The sequence below is a fragment of the Epinephelus fuscoguttatus genome, linkage group LG18 (genome assembly GCF_011397635.1).
Source record: "Epinephelus fuscoguttatus linkage group LG18, E.fuscoguttatus.final_Chr_v1".
Lineage (NCBI taxonomy): Eukaryota > Metazoa > Chordata > Actinopteri > Perciformes > Serranidae > Epinephelus > Epinephelus fuscoguttatus.
In genome coordinates this window covers 3,764,677-3,782,568 of record NC_064769.1, presented here as the reverse complement: position 1 = coordinate 3,782,568, position 17,892 = coordinate 3,764,677, and the positions used below count along the sequence as shown (strand labels likewise).

The window sequence follows — 17,892 nt, the reverse complement described above, 5'->3', positions numbered from 1 at the left end:
AAATATAAGATTGTCACATGTTCAAACTGCTCCCATGCTATTTATCTTATATTTCCAAATTTCCCCTCTAGGGATCAATAAAAGGCTCATCTTATCTTCATTTAAGATAGGACAGTGAACTATCATTGTCTGATCCCGCTCTAAATTCATGTCTGATTAAACTTAGTGGTATAGACGAGGACTTACCTCAGGGCTGATCTGAGCAGGAATGCTGGCGAACTCTGGGTTGGAGGCGAAGGCAGTCAGATTATCCACAGCTTCTATCAGGGGACCAGTGGCAGCTTTACACTTCTCTCTGTTCTCCTGGTTAAATGCTCCATCCAAAGCCTGCACAGGATTTTAGCCATGATTACTATCATTGTATTGCTATGTCTCTGGGACAAGAGTAGCTCTGTCCCAAGACCATTAGTCTTTTCTGACATTTCTGTTATTTTTTAAGAGTGAAACATGAATGCTTTAGAGGACAGAGTATCCAAAAGCCATTATCCGCCTCTCTCGATCATGGCAGGATTTTTGCCCCACCTTCAAGTCTTGCCGTTCAGAACAGCTATTATAATAAATTTATAAATTAAAGTTATTATTATCTTAATATTATTATTAGCACTTTTGCCTTTAGACATGATCCAATGCAAACTGAACAAAATGGTTTGTTTGAAGCACACCTCACCGTTAAGGTTAGCCCAGTGCTAAGAAATGCAAACCAGACATTTTCTTTTACTTCACACAGAGTATTTGCTTTTCATTACTTGATGATTAATTTGAAAATACTTGTACTACAAACCTTTATGGACTTGACCAGGTTGGCAGTAGTATTGGCCACTTCTTTGGCTGACTGAACAAACTGCCTCTTGGCAACAGGGTTGGGAGTTTTGGAGGAGGCCAGGCGGCAGGCGTTACACAGTGCAGAGGTGTGTTTGGCTACAATAGTGGCTGCAGAGAGCACCTGGGCAGAGAAACAGAGCACTGGGGTGAATCAAGGATGTATTCAACCACATACAGACTCACTACCCAAGATGACAAAGACTGATGATAAAACTTAATGGGATGTTGCAGTGAAGTGAGAATGTACCTGAGATTGGGTGCAGGCTGGGTCTACCAGGTTCTGGCAGGCCATCTGAATAGACTGATTAGCCCGGGCAAACTGAGCAGGGTCCACCAGGCCTTTCTGACCTGCTGAACTGTTGGGGTCTGATACTCCCACCAGGTAGGCAGCCTAAGGACATCATCAGATCACTGGTCAGTAGGGTGGGCAAACGATCAGAATTCATTATTCGATCATCAAAAAAATTAATGATCAATTATCGATTAATTTATAAGCGAGAATGTCAAAAGAGAGAAAACAAAAGAGTGCAGTGCAGACTGTCGCCGCAAGAGAGCACAGCTGCCCCAGTTTAAGCTTCAACCCCCCACGCCAAAGAGGAAGAATGGCGCGCATACGCAGTTCACCCCTGGGTGTTTACAACTGTTGCCAGCCAGGGGTTACAGGCTTCAGTTTTCAGCGAAACCTCCGTCTTTCAATGGTGTAGTGTTTTCAGAGGCCTCAAGAGAAGCCGCCGAGGCTTTGGAGAGCGATGAGAGCCTCCGTCTGTTTATGATTTTTTGCCTGGCATAGGTCCAGTGGGGGTTCTCGTCGGCACGGTGGCTCACCGGGCCTGCTGCATTGTATGTGAAACACTGCGATTATCGAGCAAAATTATTTGTGATCGTTCATAATCCTTAAAAATCAGTCATTGATAATCGAAAACTGATGCCCATCCCTACTGGTCAGATTACACCGTGATAAGTATCGAAAGTGCAAACACAACCAAAACAGACACCTTGCCCATGGACTCAGCTTTCTCTGAGCTGATGTCTCCACTGTGAGTGTTCCCAGGCTATTGCAACAATAAAGCAACCTTTAGTAATAATGTTACCTGTGCAGCTGCTTCGGTCAAACCACACAGAGCTTTGGAGCCAGCACTGACTGAATCACCAAACTCTGGCAAGTTGGAGTTCTTGGCATTATGGGAAATGCCAGCCATGGACTCCCCAAGGACCTGTTAACAGGAAACCAGACATTAACACAAGAGCCATGGTTTAGTTTGGAGAATGTCTACATTGTGTCTATTTTTGCTTCTCATGATCCACTGAGCAAACTGGGATCAACAAAATGTTAGACACAAAAAAATAACAGAGTAATACACAACCATGACAGATAACCATGATGTAACTTTATGTGTAATGACTGACAGCAAAGGGTATTAAAAACTGTCAAGTACTAAAAGCTTGCATCAAATGTCTGCTCATATTCTGTATCTTGTTTACTTCATCTTTGACAGTCCCTGATAGAAATCAAAAGACTCTCACATGATTTGAGCAGTTCTTAAGTTCTTGTACAGCTGCTTGTATTCACAACCCCCATTCCAAAAAAGTTGGGACGCTGTGTAACACAAATAACAGAATGCAATGATCTGCTTTTTTTTTTTTTTTTTTTTTTTTAACCTATATTCAATTGAATATAGTACAAAGACAAGGTATACAATGTTCAAACAAAACTGGTTTTTTTGTAAATATGCACTCATTCTCAATTTGATGTTAGGTAAACAGGTTCATTGGTAACAGGTGATGGTATCATGACAGGGTATGAAAGAGGCATCCTTGAAATGCTGGGATGTTCTCAAGCAAGGATGGTCACTTTGTTAAAAAACCAACCAACAAACAAACAAACAAACAGTCCAACAGTGTAAGAACAACATTTCTTTATACTCAGTTACAAGAAATTAAGGGATTTCATCATCTACAATCCGTAACGTCATTAAAAGATTCAGAGAATCTCTGCACACAAGGGACAAGGCTGAAAAACAATATTGAATACTTGTGACCTTTGATCCATCAGGCTGCACCCCATTGAAACCCAACATGACTGTATAAAGGATGTGACTACATGAGCTCATGAACATTATGGAAAACCATTGTAAGTAAACACAGTTCATCGCTGCAATTACATATGTGAGTTAAGACTCTACTATGCAAAGTGAAAGCCATATATCAACAACATCCAGAAACACCGCTGACTTCTCTGGACCCAAATTCATCTGAATGAACTGACACAAAATGGAAAAGTGTGCTGTGGTCTGACTAGTCCCTATCTCAAATTGCTTTTGAAAATCATTGATGTCTTGTCCTTTGGGCTAAAGAAGAAAAGGACCATCCAGACTGTTACCAGCCTAAAGTTCAAAGCCAGCATCTGTGATGGTATGGAGGAGTGTTAGTGCCCATGGCATCATGGGTTACTTGTACATCTGGCAAGGCACCATGAATGCTGAAAGGTACATTCAGGTTTTGGTGCAAAATATGCTGCCATCCAAACTACTTTTTTTTCCAGGGACGTCCCTGCTGATTCCAGCAAGACAATGAGACACATTCTGCACGTGTTCCAATAGTGTAGCTTCGTAGCACAAGAGTGCAGGTACCAGACAGGCCTGCCTGCAGTCCAGACCAGTCTCCCATTGAACATGTGTGGCACATTATGAAGTGCAAAATACAACAACAGAATTAACTTAACCCAGAACAATAGTCTAAGGACATCTCTATAATTAGCACCACATAACTTGATCATCTCTGAGAGACTTTGAGGAAGCTATTAGGGGAAAAAAGGACTCATAAAATGAAGTGTTACGTAACTTAAAGAAATTTCAGTGGAATACTTTCAATATAGAAGGGCAGCTCTATTGTGACTTAGGAGAGCCCTTCTTATATAGAGATGCATACATTTTAAGGAAGCTAATGTGAGAGCAAGTAAACTGCTGTTACTTTTTTAGAACACTGAACTCATACCTTTGTAAAGAAGTGAGGAAAAATTAGAGGAGAAACAAATGATGGGAAGGTGGAGAACCAAACACAGGAGAGGAGTAGCAGTGATGTATGTTCTACCTTAGAGTTCTCCATGACACTGTCAATGCAGTCAAAGTATGACAGTTCGTTGATGGCTTCTGTTGGGTTCTCCAGCATCCCCCTTACCGACTGCGCACAGGCACAACACACACACAAGAAAAAAATTAGCGTGCACATCTCAGGTGAATGTCAAAAGACAGCTGTACTATCCACATGCTGGAATTGTTTTATAATTTCCTTCATTATCAATAATTTCCAAGTATTTTTGTCAGATGGTAACCATGATCTGAGCCCTAGGATTTGAGATAAAAGACCACATACAGCAGGATCATTGCTCATGTCAAGCTTTAACTCATACAGTAAGCTCTAAAGCTAAGTCTTACATAAACCAGTCCCAATCAGTCACCTGCTCGCAGATATAGGCCTGATAATAGAAACAGCCTGACTCAGACTAAAGAGAAAAGATAAAGATGAAAGATGAAACAGTTGAGGAAGGACAGAGTAAATCATAGATGGTTGTATGATGGCTGTTACCTCCAGCTCTCTGAGAGCATTGTCACACTCCTTCTGACCAGGAGCCTGCTGAGTGCACATGGTGATGAGCTGGTTGATACTGTCTGTGACTGCCCTGTGAACACAAAGGTTCAGATATGTAAAAGACTGATAGGTAGCAAGAAAAGACTGGCAAACAAAGAAATGGAGAGAAATGTGTGTTACCGAGCAGCTGCAGCTAGCTGGTTCTTGAGATTAGGGGAGCTCGGGTCAGTGGACAGAGCTTTGGCTGCCAGCAGCAGCTTGCTGGATGACATGGAGATTGTCTTCAGGTTGGACACCACCTGTGTCTGGTCCTCTTTAGACTAGAGGAGAGGACGGTAGGAAGAAATGTAGGGAATTTAAAAAAAAAACTTTACAGTAACAGCAAATTTACCATACAACCTTCTAAAATATAATGATTATACATCAGTTTCTTATGGCCAATGCCTGCTTATCCCAATAACATGACATTCCTCCATTACAATGAACACACAAACACCATAGTTTATTTTGATTCAGTCCTACATAAACCGTTCTGATGACGCAAAAACCATCCACCGTTAAAATTAGTCCCAAAGAAATGTTAAAGATGTCTTCAGTTGGAACCTGAGACTTGCTTGTTGAGAAAAACAGAAAAATACTGAAGACCAGTTTTGAAAATTCACTTCAAATTTATTATGAAGTAGAGTTGCACAAATTGCAGTTTCCTTGGCTGATTCCAGGGTGGTGCTGATGAAGAGCTCTGATGATCAGAGCGATCGCCAATAGCCAAGGCCTCTGCCAATATTAAGAGGATATTTGACTCATTTTCACATTCATTTATTAAATTATTACTATTAGTACCAGTTGTAGCATTAAATCAATTTTACATAACAATAACATACCAGACATATACACAAAATGTATGGACAACAGAGGAAAATTGTTTCACTTTATTTGGTAATGTAGAAAGATTAAAATGTTATGGGAAGAGTTATAATTGAGAAGATTATTGCAAAAAGAATCTCACTGACCTAAGCTTATTTTGTTTAGCTGATATCCAGAGAAACATACTATAGTAAAAATGAACAAGTATTTATAGACCTTAGCCTGCTCTATGCCAAAAAAAAATTTGTATGCATTTTTATGAAAAAACATTCACAGACAAAGCATTATTCAATGGAAGAGAAGGATGTTATCAAGCCTTCCATTTGAAAAGATAACTTACAAATTAAAGGGTCATCAACATAACATTTGAGACCATATGGAGTCCCTTTATAAATTATGTAAAGGATTTAGATTCATCAGATAATGAAGTGAATAAATAATTAAATAATCACATTAACCATTTATTAACATTGGAGGAGCATTTGTTAGTTCATGTTTGGGTTTTTTTTTTTCTCATTTTCTCTGTCTTCCTAGGTTCTGTATTAAGGTAGAGGTTTTTTGTTATTTATTACATGAATGTAAATAGCTGTATTTTATGTCACCAACTGACCACATTGTGCTGTCCCTACTACTGAATAGAGTTGAGGAGAGATAGCCAAAACATTCAGTTCAGCCACTTGTGAGGGAAAGAGAGAAAGCTGCATAGCATGAGCAGAAAGACCCTCAGAGCATCTTTTTTTTTTTAAAATGACCCTGACACTAACATTTTAGCTGTTTTCTCTGTGGTTAAAATCGTTCAGAAATTCTATATTTTGCTTCCTGTAATATACTAATAATATTAGTATGACCAGATTGGATGATGGTCTGAACGTGTCACGCTAGTCGCTTTACGGAAGAGTTTGAGAAGATGCGATTAAGGGGATGTGACAAAGAGTGAACCATCATGTGTCGCACACATGTAAATTTGATCGACACAGGCTCAACTCAGCTGGTCATGGCCGATGAAGCTGAAAATCATCCAATTCCAGTCCCCAGCTGATCCATCCGTGCATCTCTATCATGGAGTATTTCATACACTCATCACCTGTATTCTCATTAATACAGTTTGTCTTACTTAGCCGTTATCTCATCCAATGAAATAATTCAAATACCTCCCTTGCTGAGCTGATCAGGTGTAAGTAAAGTAAAGGAAGTAAAGAAGTACCTTAACAGCAGGCTATATAGTTTATCTTTGCCACAGCCACGATCACTCGTGTAAGAGGTCTCTGATTGTACTGACCTGGGATGTTCCAGCCATGTCAACACCGGCCTCCAGGAAGTTGCTGAAGTCCTGTCCAAACTTGCTGGTGGCCCTGGCCAGGTCTTGGGTGGTCCCTCTGGACGCCTGGACCACCTCATTGGCTGACTGGTTCAGACCGGCTGCTGTCTCGTTGAGCTGAGCCTGAACCTCCTGGAAGCTCCTTCCACTGGATGGGAACTACAGAGGAAGGAGAACAACAATGAGAGCTGCAAGTAGCAACAGTGCTTACTGAAATAAAAATGTAGGTGGTTGCCATTCAGTCATGCAAATATCTGGGAAACTGTTTCTTCAAATTATAAACATGTCAATTTGGATGGGATGCGTTCATTGTCATGAACGTACAGCCTGTTTAGTTTTAAAAGTTATTTTTTTCTGCATTTCTGCTTCATTTTGATAAATAGAGAGAAAGAGACAGGAAAGGCAGGAGAAAGAGAGAGAGAGGTAGAGAGAGGTGTTAAGATGCAGCAAAGGGCCTGGGCCAGACTTGAACCTGAACCGCTGCAGTAAGGGCTTAGCCTTAATGGTACATACTCTCTTTGCTCTTTGACCCCTCTAAAAAACCACAATTACCGCCCCAGGGTTGTATGCCTCCATGTATCAGTCAAGTTTCTCTTATATTTTACATCCATGTCTGCGAAAACATGGATGCTTCACACCCATCTTCCCCCCAACAGCACAGAAGATCTATACAATCAGCAGTTTCAACACGGACACCCAAGATTAGTGTCACCAATTCAGTATCTGACCAAATATTTGTCTCAATCAAAGGTAACATACTTAGGATTAACATCAGACCCATCATTGATGTGTGAAATTATTGCAACCAAAGTATTAGCCAAGTGTGCCAGTAAATTAAAATTCCTATACCGTAGGACAAGGCATTTTGATTTTCCCATTAAGAAATTACTTGTTTTGTCGCTGATCCAGTGCCACTTTGATTATGCCTGTTCTGCCTGGTTCTGTGGATTATCTGCTAAACTTAAAAACAAATTACAAGTGATGCAAAATAATGTGATCCAGTATTTGCTGAATGCTCCCCCCAGAACCCATATTGGTAGGGAATAATTTAAAGGGTTGGTGCCAATAAGTCTTACTGTGCATTCACACCAAAAGCGTCATGAGCGTCATAAGTGGCCGGCAGCCATTCATTTTCAATGTACGCTTGCTACAAAGGGCGTCAGGGGCGTCGGCTGCAGCGAGCGGCGCGATGCCAGCGACCAGAGCGTCAAGTAGAAGTTGAGAGAAGCTGAACTTTATGCAAATGAGCAGCGCCACTGCCGAAGCAGCAGCCAATTGCAGACCGGGATTCGGGTACGGAGGTCTGGGCTCTCCCGGAGCTGTACGAGCCGGTGAAATTCACCGTGGAGTTGCCGGGTTTGCAGGACTCTGTGGACCCAGACGGCCCGACGGCTCCGGTCCCGGTGTTTCCTCAGCAAATACGCCGATGCAGTACAAAGCAGGCTTCCGAAAGTGCGATTAAAGAGCTCCCACTTATTTACCACCAATTACATTTCTCAGTGGTCCTACGTGCCAACAGGAGAGTAAAATCATAATTATAAAGGACTCTATATTGACTGTGTTTATTAGCGTTATTTTAATTGTGTAATGAAAGTCATGGATAATACAAAGTGAAGACATATATGATATATTTGTTCATCCTTGTAAAGTGAACAGCCGTGTCAACCTTGATGGACACATCTGCAGCAGCCGGCCCCGCCCCTTTGGCCGCTGCAAACGCCTGCTGGAGCTGCTGCCAAGCAGCGCGATGCCAGCGACCTGAGCGACCGCTGGCGCTCAGGTCGCTTTTGGTGTGAATGTACCATTAGAGTGGAACAGCTTAAATTAAATCATATGTTTAATGTTGTAAATGGACATGACCCCATTTATTTATGCATTAATGTAACTATGGTCCACACACATAGCACTAAGGCCAGCGTTCGACCTTGTATAGTACCTAGAATCAATAGTACAGCCGCAAGTACTTTTTTCTAAAGTGGTATCAGGCTATGGAATAGTTTGCCACTTTCAACTAAATCTATAACCTCACAGGGGATTTTTAAAAGCCATGTTATGATGTTTTTATGGAACAACGCGAATACAGCATATTGAATGTTGAGATTCACTAGCCATTTTTTTATTTATTTACTGATGTATTATTTATTTACTGTCTTGTATTTTAGTAATTGTGTCTTTTTTTGCTTCTTAGTATGATAGTCTGTCTAGTCTTTGGACTTATATGTTTGTTTGTCAACAACAAGGACCATGTCTTTAAGCCAAAATAAATCAAATCAAATCAAATCAAAAGTGTCATCAATTATTATATTATATAAGATATGATGCTGAATAATGGCCAGAAAAGTGTTTTATGCAGAACATTATGATGTCACAGTGACTTTGACCTTTGGGATACAAAATGTCATCACTTCATCATTATATCCTATTAGACATTTGTGTTAAATTTTGTCATAATTAGCATACGAATTCTTGGGTTATGGCCAAAAACATATTTTGTGAGGTCACAGTGACCTTGACCTTTGATCACAAAATTCTAATCAGTTTATTCTTTAGCCCAAGTGAACATTTGTGTCAAATTTAAAGAAATTCCTGAAGAAGTTCTTGAGATATCCCGTTCCCAAGGATGAGATGGACGCAAGGTCATGAGTTTAACCTTTGACTCTTGACCACCACAATCTAATGAATTTATCCTCGAGTCCAAGTGAACCTTAGTACCAAATCTGAAGGAATTCCCTTAAGACATTCTTGAGATATCACATTTACAAGAATGAGACGGACAAGGTCACAATGACCTTTGACCACCAAACCAAACTCAGTTCGTCATTGAGTCCAAGCGGACATTTGTGCCAAATTTGAGGAAATTCCCTTGAGGCGTTCTTGAAATATCATATTCACAAGGATGGGACGTATGTATGGACGGACCACCCAAAAACATAATGCCATAAAATCACAACTGGACATAGAGACAAATTTCAAGACCTGTATCAAACTGTGTAGAAATGGTTTACTCTGAGTTTCCTTTCAAACTACAATAACTACCATGATCTTTTCTTTCTTAATGATTACTTGTCCATGTCTAAAGATGTGGTCCACAGCAATTTTTTGGGGAAATGCAGGAGTTGAAAGTTATATGTTTAAAAGCTTTTATGCATAAACTGTATGGCTGATCCACATTTTTTAAGGCTACTTTGACTGATTTTTTTCTTTGGCCACTTGGCAGCAGCGGAACAAGATGAAACAATTCCACTCCCTATCACATTATCTGGGTGTGTTAGTCTGACTTCACTGACTGAAATTCAATTTCTTATGATTTCTGAATTTTGAATGTCTGAGTGAACATTTGCTCCACTTCAAAGTACGAGTTGAGTTTAAAACTGTACTTTTTGAACCAACGTGCTGTCTGGGAAGACTGAAGCTAAGCTACCTGCAGCTTCAGCCCAAGATAGCGCGAGGGACCACAACTACTCGCAGATGGATATAACAACCACCGCTGGCTGAGAAAATCCTCTCCTGTTACTCCAATGAAAAACACCCCACCACCCACAAAGGTAAAAACTCCCTAAGAACCGACTACATCATTAGTCCCACACGAGGCACTTGTCGAGGCAATAGAAATGCTAAGTGCTAAAATGGACAACTTCGGTGACCAGCTAAGAGAAAACTCTGTCACGGTGGCTAACATCTCCAGGCTGGTGGAGATAAATGCAGCTGAGATTAAAGAATGCAAAGTTAAGATGCAAGCAGTGGAAAAGGAAATGCCCCGTCTCATCAAAGAAAATGTGGATCTGAAAGAAAAATTGACGGGATCCCAGAGGTACAAGAGGCGCTGGAACCTTAATGCATGGTCTAAAAGAGAAGGATAATGAACGTATTCGAGATGATATCCTGTCCAAGATAGGAAATGGAAAACAAAAACGGAGCAAGCCAGAGCTGCTGGGAAGAATGTGTACTACAAAGGTCATGTGGGGTACATTAATGGTGTTAGAGTTGCACTAGATTAGATGGTCCACAGAACTCAAAGGGTCATGTACCATGTGTCATGTATCACACTTTCAGGTATTTAAAAATCGTTCCTAGGAGGTTGTGCATCTAAAATATCTCAGGTGTACTCTTTTGATACACGTTAATGCATTTAATCTGTATTATACGCTACAGTTAAGAAAATTTCTTGATGCAATTTACTCAGCCCTCAGTTTGTATCTCAGTTGTACTTCAAGGTGGTTTTATTTTTTGAGATACGTTATGGTTGTAGTGTGTTTAACCTGAAAGATATGTGGCAAATTGGTAATCCAGGTACCAGAATCTACATGTGGTTTAAACCTGATGGCTCAAGCAAATCCAGAATCGATTTTTGGTTAGTGTCAATTAATAGGCCTGGGCTGGAATCAAGCTCTACAATTTGTGCCGCACCTTTATCTGATCATTTCATGATTAAACTTGTTTTTATGTCCACAAAGACATGCTTTAAAAAGGGTTGTTGGAAATTTAATTCAAATCTTCTGAAAAGTGAAGTCTTTTGCCAGGAAATAATTATAACCATCAATGATATAACAACAGACTCAAATTTAACAACTTACAGAGATAAATGGGAATTTCTGAAATGTAAAGAATACCAAATTTCTATTTCAAATAGCAAAATATTAAACAGGGATAATAACAAGAAAGAGCTAGAATTAATTAAATAAATAAACTATATCTGTAATAAACCCTTGATAAATGAAAATAACAGACAAAAACGTATACTCTTGCAATCTTAATTAGATAACATTTCCATCTGTAAAGCCAAAGGTGCATATATTAGATCGAGAGCAAAGTGGATAGAAGAGGGAAAGAGAAGCTCAGCTTACTTTTGTAGATTGGAGGAAAAAAAGACAAGAGCGGAATGCTGTAAGAGCACTACTGACAGATAATCAAGAATGCGCTGACCCTGACTTAATTTTCAAGGAAATCTTCAAATTGTATAGTTAACTGTACTCCTCCTCCTATTCATCCTCAGAAGCTGATGATTTCTTTCAGCATATAAAGGAATGGATCCCCAGAGTGGATGAGTGTTACAGAAAAGTATGCGAGGCAAACATCAATATGAGTGAAGTAGAAAATGCAATGAAAAGCTTAGCTTTAGACAAATCTCCAGGTTCAGATGGTCTAACTAGCAATTTTCATAGACATTTCTGAATTTATCTTAAAGATCTTATTTTCAATATGCTAAATAAAATACTTGATTCTAAAACTCTTCCAACTACTATGAAGCAGGGAATAATCACACTCATCCCTAAACCTAGCAAAGATCCCAAACTAACTGACAACCTTAGACCTATAACCTCACTCAATGACGATTACAAAATTACACACATTTATGCAAACAGACTAAAATCTGGTATCACACAAATCATCTCAGATACACAGCAAAATTTCGCGGAAAAAATCTGCTTTACGGCAGGAAACACGTCATGTATTGAGAAACTGGTCAGTCAGCCAATCAGGGACTGGAGCTGGTCCTTATGAGGAGTTGGGCATGAGATAGCTGAGTCAAGAGCACAATGGCAGACGGACAAAGTTTGGAGACAAGTGAAAAACGGCCTAGCAGAAGAAAACGAGCTCCTCTGTCTGAGGAGGCAAAGAAGAGCAAAAAGGAGAGTGATAAAAGAAGAGGAAAAACAAGAGTAAACCTTAGTCAGGCGTTCAAGAGATGGAGGGAGCTCCGTGATCAAAGAGGCTTGAAAACCGATGTCCAGCTAGCTTTCTTTCTAATGGTTCAGTAAGTAACACAGCTAAATGTTAGCTAGACGAGAGAGGACTGGAATGTACTGGCTGCTAGTTCATTCCTAGCTGGCCAGCATCGCAAATCGCCGCAACCAGGGACCGGGTAATGAGTGTTAGTCAGCTGACATCCTCGTTGCCATTCTACGGCAGCCCTCGGACAGTGATACCCCCCTCCCTTCCTTCTGTTTTCTTCTCATGGAGGCAGCTATCGACGGAGCATCAAAATCAGTTAACGTTAATCCACACAGCTCTCCCAAGCTGGCCTGGAGAGCAGGGAGATCATGTCGGTCACTGGCCATAAATGAGGGCAGCCTTCGCAGCTACTGGGCACCCAGCATCTCCAACCGGGAGAAGTGAAGTAAAATCCTCTCCTCCGCTCCCGTTTGTCTGGTGAACGCCTCTCCTCTGTCTCCTCTGCCAGCAATTTAATAATATTGATGCCAGTTGTAACATTTGAATGTTTTAGTAGTAAGCCATGCTCTAAGCGGGATAATGTATAATGAGCCAGTGACAGTTGAAAAATAACTCCACTGCGCGTCGGGGTTCCATTCCCCTGTCAGGGGTTATTTTTCAACAGTCACCGGCTCACTATACATTATCCCTAACATGTCTACTATTGTTTGTACTGATACTGTACATATTGGTATAATTATTTGCATTACTATTTGTTTTTTCTTCAGATAAATCTGATAATTGTTGCTCGGTCTCTTTACTCATTTATTTAGTTGAGTGTCCACACACCTTCTCATTCTACATATACATAGAGGTACAGTACAGGCCAAAAGTTTGGACACACCTTCTCATTCAATGCGTTTTCTTTATTTTCATGACTATTTACATTGTAGATTCTCACTGAAGGCATCAAAACTATGAATGAACACATGCGGAGTTATGTACTTAACAAAAAAAGGTGAAATAACTGAAAACATGTTTTATATTCTAGTTTCTTCAAAATAGCCACCATTTGCTCTGATTACTGCTTTGCACACTCTTGGCATTCTCTCCATGAGCTTAGCTAAGAGGTAGTCACCTGAAATGGTTTCCACTTCACAGGTGTGCCTTATCAGGGTTAATTAGTGGAAAACACATTGAATGAGAAGGTGTGTCCAAACTTTTGGCCTGTACTGTATACTGGTGGCTTTACAGCCTACATTTTATTGATTATCTCTGATCCCCACGGTCAATTTGGTTGTTGCGACAGTGCGAGCAACACCGCTGACCCTAGGTGGCGCCAAGCTAAAAAAAAAAAACGAATCCTATCTGTTGAATAATAACAGAGGTCAGTACAACAATGTTATCAAAGCAATCCCTCAATCTGTTACTGTGATGTCATATCATTTATTTCAAAACAATGTACCAAATATCCCTTCGCTTTTGTTGAATGGTCATAACATCACTAATTTAAAACTACCCAATTTCACAATCTGGCAAACCTTTGTTAAAGAATTATATCTGTTCTCATCAAACAGAAATTCAATTCTACAATTCTTCTCTAAAAAAGAAGCCGAGAGTCTAAGATCGGAATCCTTCAAGTTTCCTGTTGAACCAAAAGCGAAGGAGGTTCACTTTAAGATTCAATGAAATATACCTCTCTGCTGAATTCTTAAGACGTCGTTTTGGTTTAGATTATAATAACTGCCTGTTCTGTGATGAACACATTGAAACTAACAAACATTTATTTTATGAATAGCGCCTTTAACACCAACATTTCCAGGAACTTTTATTACCAGGAATTTATTTACCTGAGTAAAATAATTCCTGGTTATCTGTTTGGTTTGCATCTCCACCGCACCTCAAAGTTCAGGAAAATTTATTCAAATTAGCGTGATGATGTAGATGATTAGGCGTGTGCCCTGTATTGGCTCCAACAGCTTGGCTGGTTACATGCTGGTGTAGAGAGTTGGGGCTGTTTGTCTCAGCCAGCAGCTAAGTTTAAAAGTATTTTAAGATAAGTGTCAAACTAAGTTGGTCTACATACAGACAGCTGCCATTTGAGCTTATTAGTAACAATTCGCTATCAGCTGAACTAGCGTGCTGTCCTTGTGTAAGACATAATGTTCGTGTCGGTGGATGAGAGACTGTGAACGGAGCATATTGAATATCGCTGTCTGCATGTTTACATGTTCATGCTTGCTGAACACATGTATTGATAAAGTATTGGCTTCTTATCCACTAAGGGTAAATGTCACTTACAACAACGAGTGTAGCTGCCGTCAACTCATTTTCGAGTTATCTTTACTTTGTTTCCATCGCGGCCACTCGGCTGTTCACCCGATAGCGCTTACGTATCAACACTATGGTCTCTGATAATTTAGCCTTGGGGCTAATTTAGTACCGGGTGTCGGTACCCCTCCTTAATCAAAACACGAATAAAGTGAAGCTTGTAGAAATCAAATAAAGTTTGCAGTGGCTGCCCATGCCAGGAAGTGCGGAACGCTCCAAGTGTGTGTTCCACCGATGAGCGTTCTTTGGCACACAGCCCCGCCCCTCAAGAATTCCGGGTAATCTGAAAAGTCCTACCCCCCTACTAGGTACTTTTTTCAGGGAAAGTTTGGGGTTGAGGGAAAGTTTTTTCCCTGGGTAATTTCGGTGGAAACGCGCCGAGGCTTTTCAAAAGCCCGGGTAAATGAGAAAAGTTCCTGCGGTGGAAAAGGGGCTTATGTAATTTTGCTCATGCCTTTTGGGATGATTTGCATTATTGGTTGTTTCCTAAATTTGTCAATTTCTCTAATCTAACAAAGGAAAATGTTTTGTTTGGTTTACCTGAGAAAGATCTGTTACATAACCTGGCAATCAACTCAATCATCTTTCTTGGAAAGTTTTTTATATATAAAAACAGATTCATAAAATCTAAACCAAATTTCTGTTTTTCACAAGGAAATGTGTTATTATTTTCATCACTGAAATATATGGAGAAAAAGAATGTAATGAAACTTTGCAAGTTAGCGGAGGACCTTAACCTTACAGAGAACCCCTAGCTCTATTCTCTTATTCCTTAATGAATTTCTTTTTATTTATTTATGTGCCTTTTTTGTTATTTATTTTATTTAAATAACATATTTACATCTGTTCTAAAGTCAGGTTTTAGTCGGACTTACACAATAAATTGATTGAGTCTCTTTAGCTGCTAAATGCTCTACTTTGTTTACCAGCTAGTTTCTAACTGTGTCTGCTGTTTGCTACTGAGCAGGCAGTGTACAGTGGCCCTATCACAGAAAACACTGCCTGCCGGAAACCAGATTGATGAGAGCACAGAGGCTGAACCGAACAGAAAAGCTGAGGGTCATAAAACCAAAACAATGACCTAAAACATGTTAAAAGTGTCACACAGCTGAGGGAAACTGTATAGTTGTGAGATTTCTTTGTGGGTTTATCACTATGAGCAGCACCTTTTCACATGCTAGTTATTTGATCATATATAATACAATTCATCTATACAAATACTAGTAATATAATCTTACTTACAGAATCAGCCAGGAGAGTCTTGCTGGCTTCACCCACAGTGCGGATGGCATTGTCCACATCCCTCTGGCCAGGAAGGCAGTTGACACATCTGTTCAGGGCCTGAGAAACTGCCTTAGCCACCTGCACACACAGACAGACACAGACACAGACACACGCACACACACATCAGTGTTGATTTACATGAGTCAAACAAAGAGTTCATGTCTCTCTTTGAGCCATTGTCACTCATCTGCCAACAGTCTCATTTCACAAACAGCTCCACTTCATGCTCTCATGTCACTGCCTGCCAAAACTAAAGCCTCCATCTACAGCATGTGTTAGCTCATTCTGAAACTATTTAAATTAAGAAAGATGCAGCTGTCAGTGAGGAATTAAGCATTGTGGCCCTCTGCATTACTGACACCCCACACCTGTATCTGTCCCTCAGTCTGTGTCTGACCTGGGCCAGCCGCTGCTGACTCTCTGCATCTCCTGGCTTGGCAATGGCCCTTTTGGTCTCTTCGATCAGGTTAGCTGACTTGTCCATGACGTCACTGGCACAGTCGAGCATGGCGTTACGTGCTGGTGAGTCGTCAGTGGTGGCAGCAACTCCTCTGGCGGCTGAAGCCAAGGATTTGAGAGCCTGGGCCACGTCTCTGGCTGCCATGCCTGGATCCAACAGGAGAAAGGGAAGTAACTTCAGTGAGTGGAGTGGATAAATACCACATGAACACACCTGTCACGATTAGAGGAGACTATTAGGAGACCAAGAGTGTTAAACATTTAATAAATAAAGGCGACGTTATGAAATAAATAGCCACAAAAAGACAGACAAGATACAATATAACCTTTAAATCTGGAGTAATAAAACACATTACATCTTATCATTATTGCATGTTATCTCATGCGGTTTCTAGTTTGTTGCAGCTAATTTCTCTCACTGATGTCATTAGTTGTTTACTCTGAAACAACTAACCCTAACCCAAGGCATTATGAAATTGTGAAATAAGAACAGACTTTGGAAAAAAATAGCTGGAATGAAAATACAAACGACCTGCATTAAATTATCATGTTATAACAAAAAACAGCAGGAGGAGGAAATAAGCTGAGTTTTAAAAATTTATATGAATTTCACAGTGATATTGTGTATTTTGTCAGTATTTATTCATATGGTTATTTTAAAATTAATGACATATATTTTGAACACTGTGGATCTCTGTATGACAGTGTTTTATAGTTCTTTGTGGAGTCCATTTAACAGGTTGCTGAAGATTTTATTGTTTTTACAAAAAAATTAAACACTGCATTTTAATTGTGAGCATTTTGCTGGCAGTATTTCTGTAGACTACTTTATTAATGTTTTTGATATTTTAGGGGTGGAGTGTGGACCGGTGGCTGGAGAGGTGCCACTTCACCTCCTGGGCGCTGCTGAGGTAACCTTGAACAACACGAGGCACCAAACCCCTAACTGCTCCCAGGGCACCTGACCATGGGCAGCTTCATCACTCAAACATCTCTTCCAAATAAATGTGTATGGGTCCTGTGTGTGTGTGTGTGTGTGTGTGTGTGTGTGTGTGTCTGGGTGTGCGTGTGTGTCTGGGTGTGCCATCTGGGCCATATGGACAAAAATTCATATTTTGGTATTTTCAGGCTGAATGGTGATACACGAGGTAACAGCATGGCCAAGGGAGGAAAGGAGTGAGAGATGCTTTGCCCTCATTGTATACGTCCATGGCCTTTCAAATGATTCTAGTGTTGCAAAAAGGTTTAAATATTTTTATTTATTTAGGCTATTAATCTTATTTATGTACACAGCATCAACAGAGAGGCCAAGGGAGGGAAGGAGTAAGAGACACTTCTTCCTCGTTATATATGTCTTGTATATGAAATGTCTGTGTTGTCGCTGCATTTTTTAAACCCATCTGTCACCTACATCCAGGCACCGTCTCAATGTCACACAATAGACGACAACTACCAAGAAGAACAGCGGTGCGCTATGATCCACCTCACACACACACACTACCAAACAAATGCTCACCTGGCACAATCAAGCAGCTCTGCCTCCCACACATGCAGGGGTACTACACATGTGCTAC

The 17,892-nt window shown here is 40.4% G+C and overlaps 1 protein-coding gene across 2 annotated transcripts in view; it reads right to left on the bottom strand.

Moving 5' to 3' along the window:
• tln1 (talin 1) overlaps nucleotides 1–17,892 on the bottom strand; it is a 169,382-nt gene that overhangs the window by 56,382 nt on the left and 95,108 nt on the right. For both annotated transcript variants that reach the window (XM_049603972.1, XM_049603973.1), the window contains 10 exons: nucleotides 16,257–16,465; nucleotides 15,818–15,937; nucleotides 6,554–6,751; nucleotides 4,591–4,730; nucleotides 4,408–4,501; nucleotides 3,913–4,002; nucleotides 1,914–2,036; nucleotides 1,070–1,213; nucleotides 782–943; nucleotides 187–327 (listed from right to left, as the gene is read on the bottom strand). In XM_049603972.1, coding sequence (XP_049459929.1) covers nucleotides 187–327; nucleotides 782–943; nucleotides 1,070–1,213; nucleotides 1,914–2,036; nucleotides 3,913–4,002; nucleotides 4,408–4,501; nucleotides 4,591–4,730; nucleotides 6,554–6,751; nucleotides 15,818–15,937; nucleotides 16,257–16,465 — 1,421 coding nt within the window. The remainder of the gene's footprint in view (nucleotides 1–186; nucleotides 328–781; nucleotides 944–1,069; nucleotides 1,214–1,913; nucleotides 2,037–3,912; nucleotides 4,003–4,407; nucleotides 4,502–4,590; nucleotides 4,731–6,553; nucleotides 6,752–15,817; nucleotides 15,938–16,256; nucleotides 16,466–17,892) is intronic.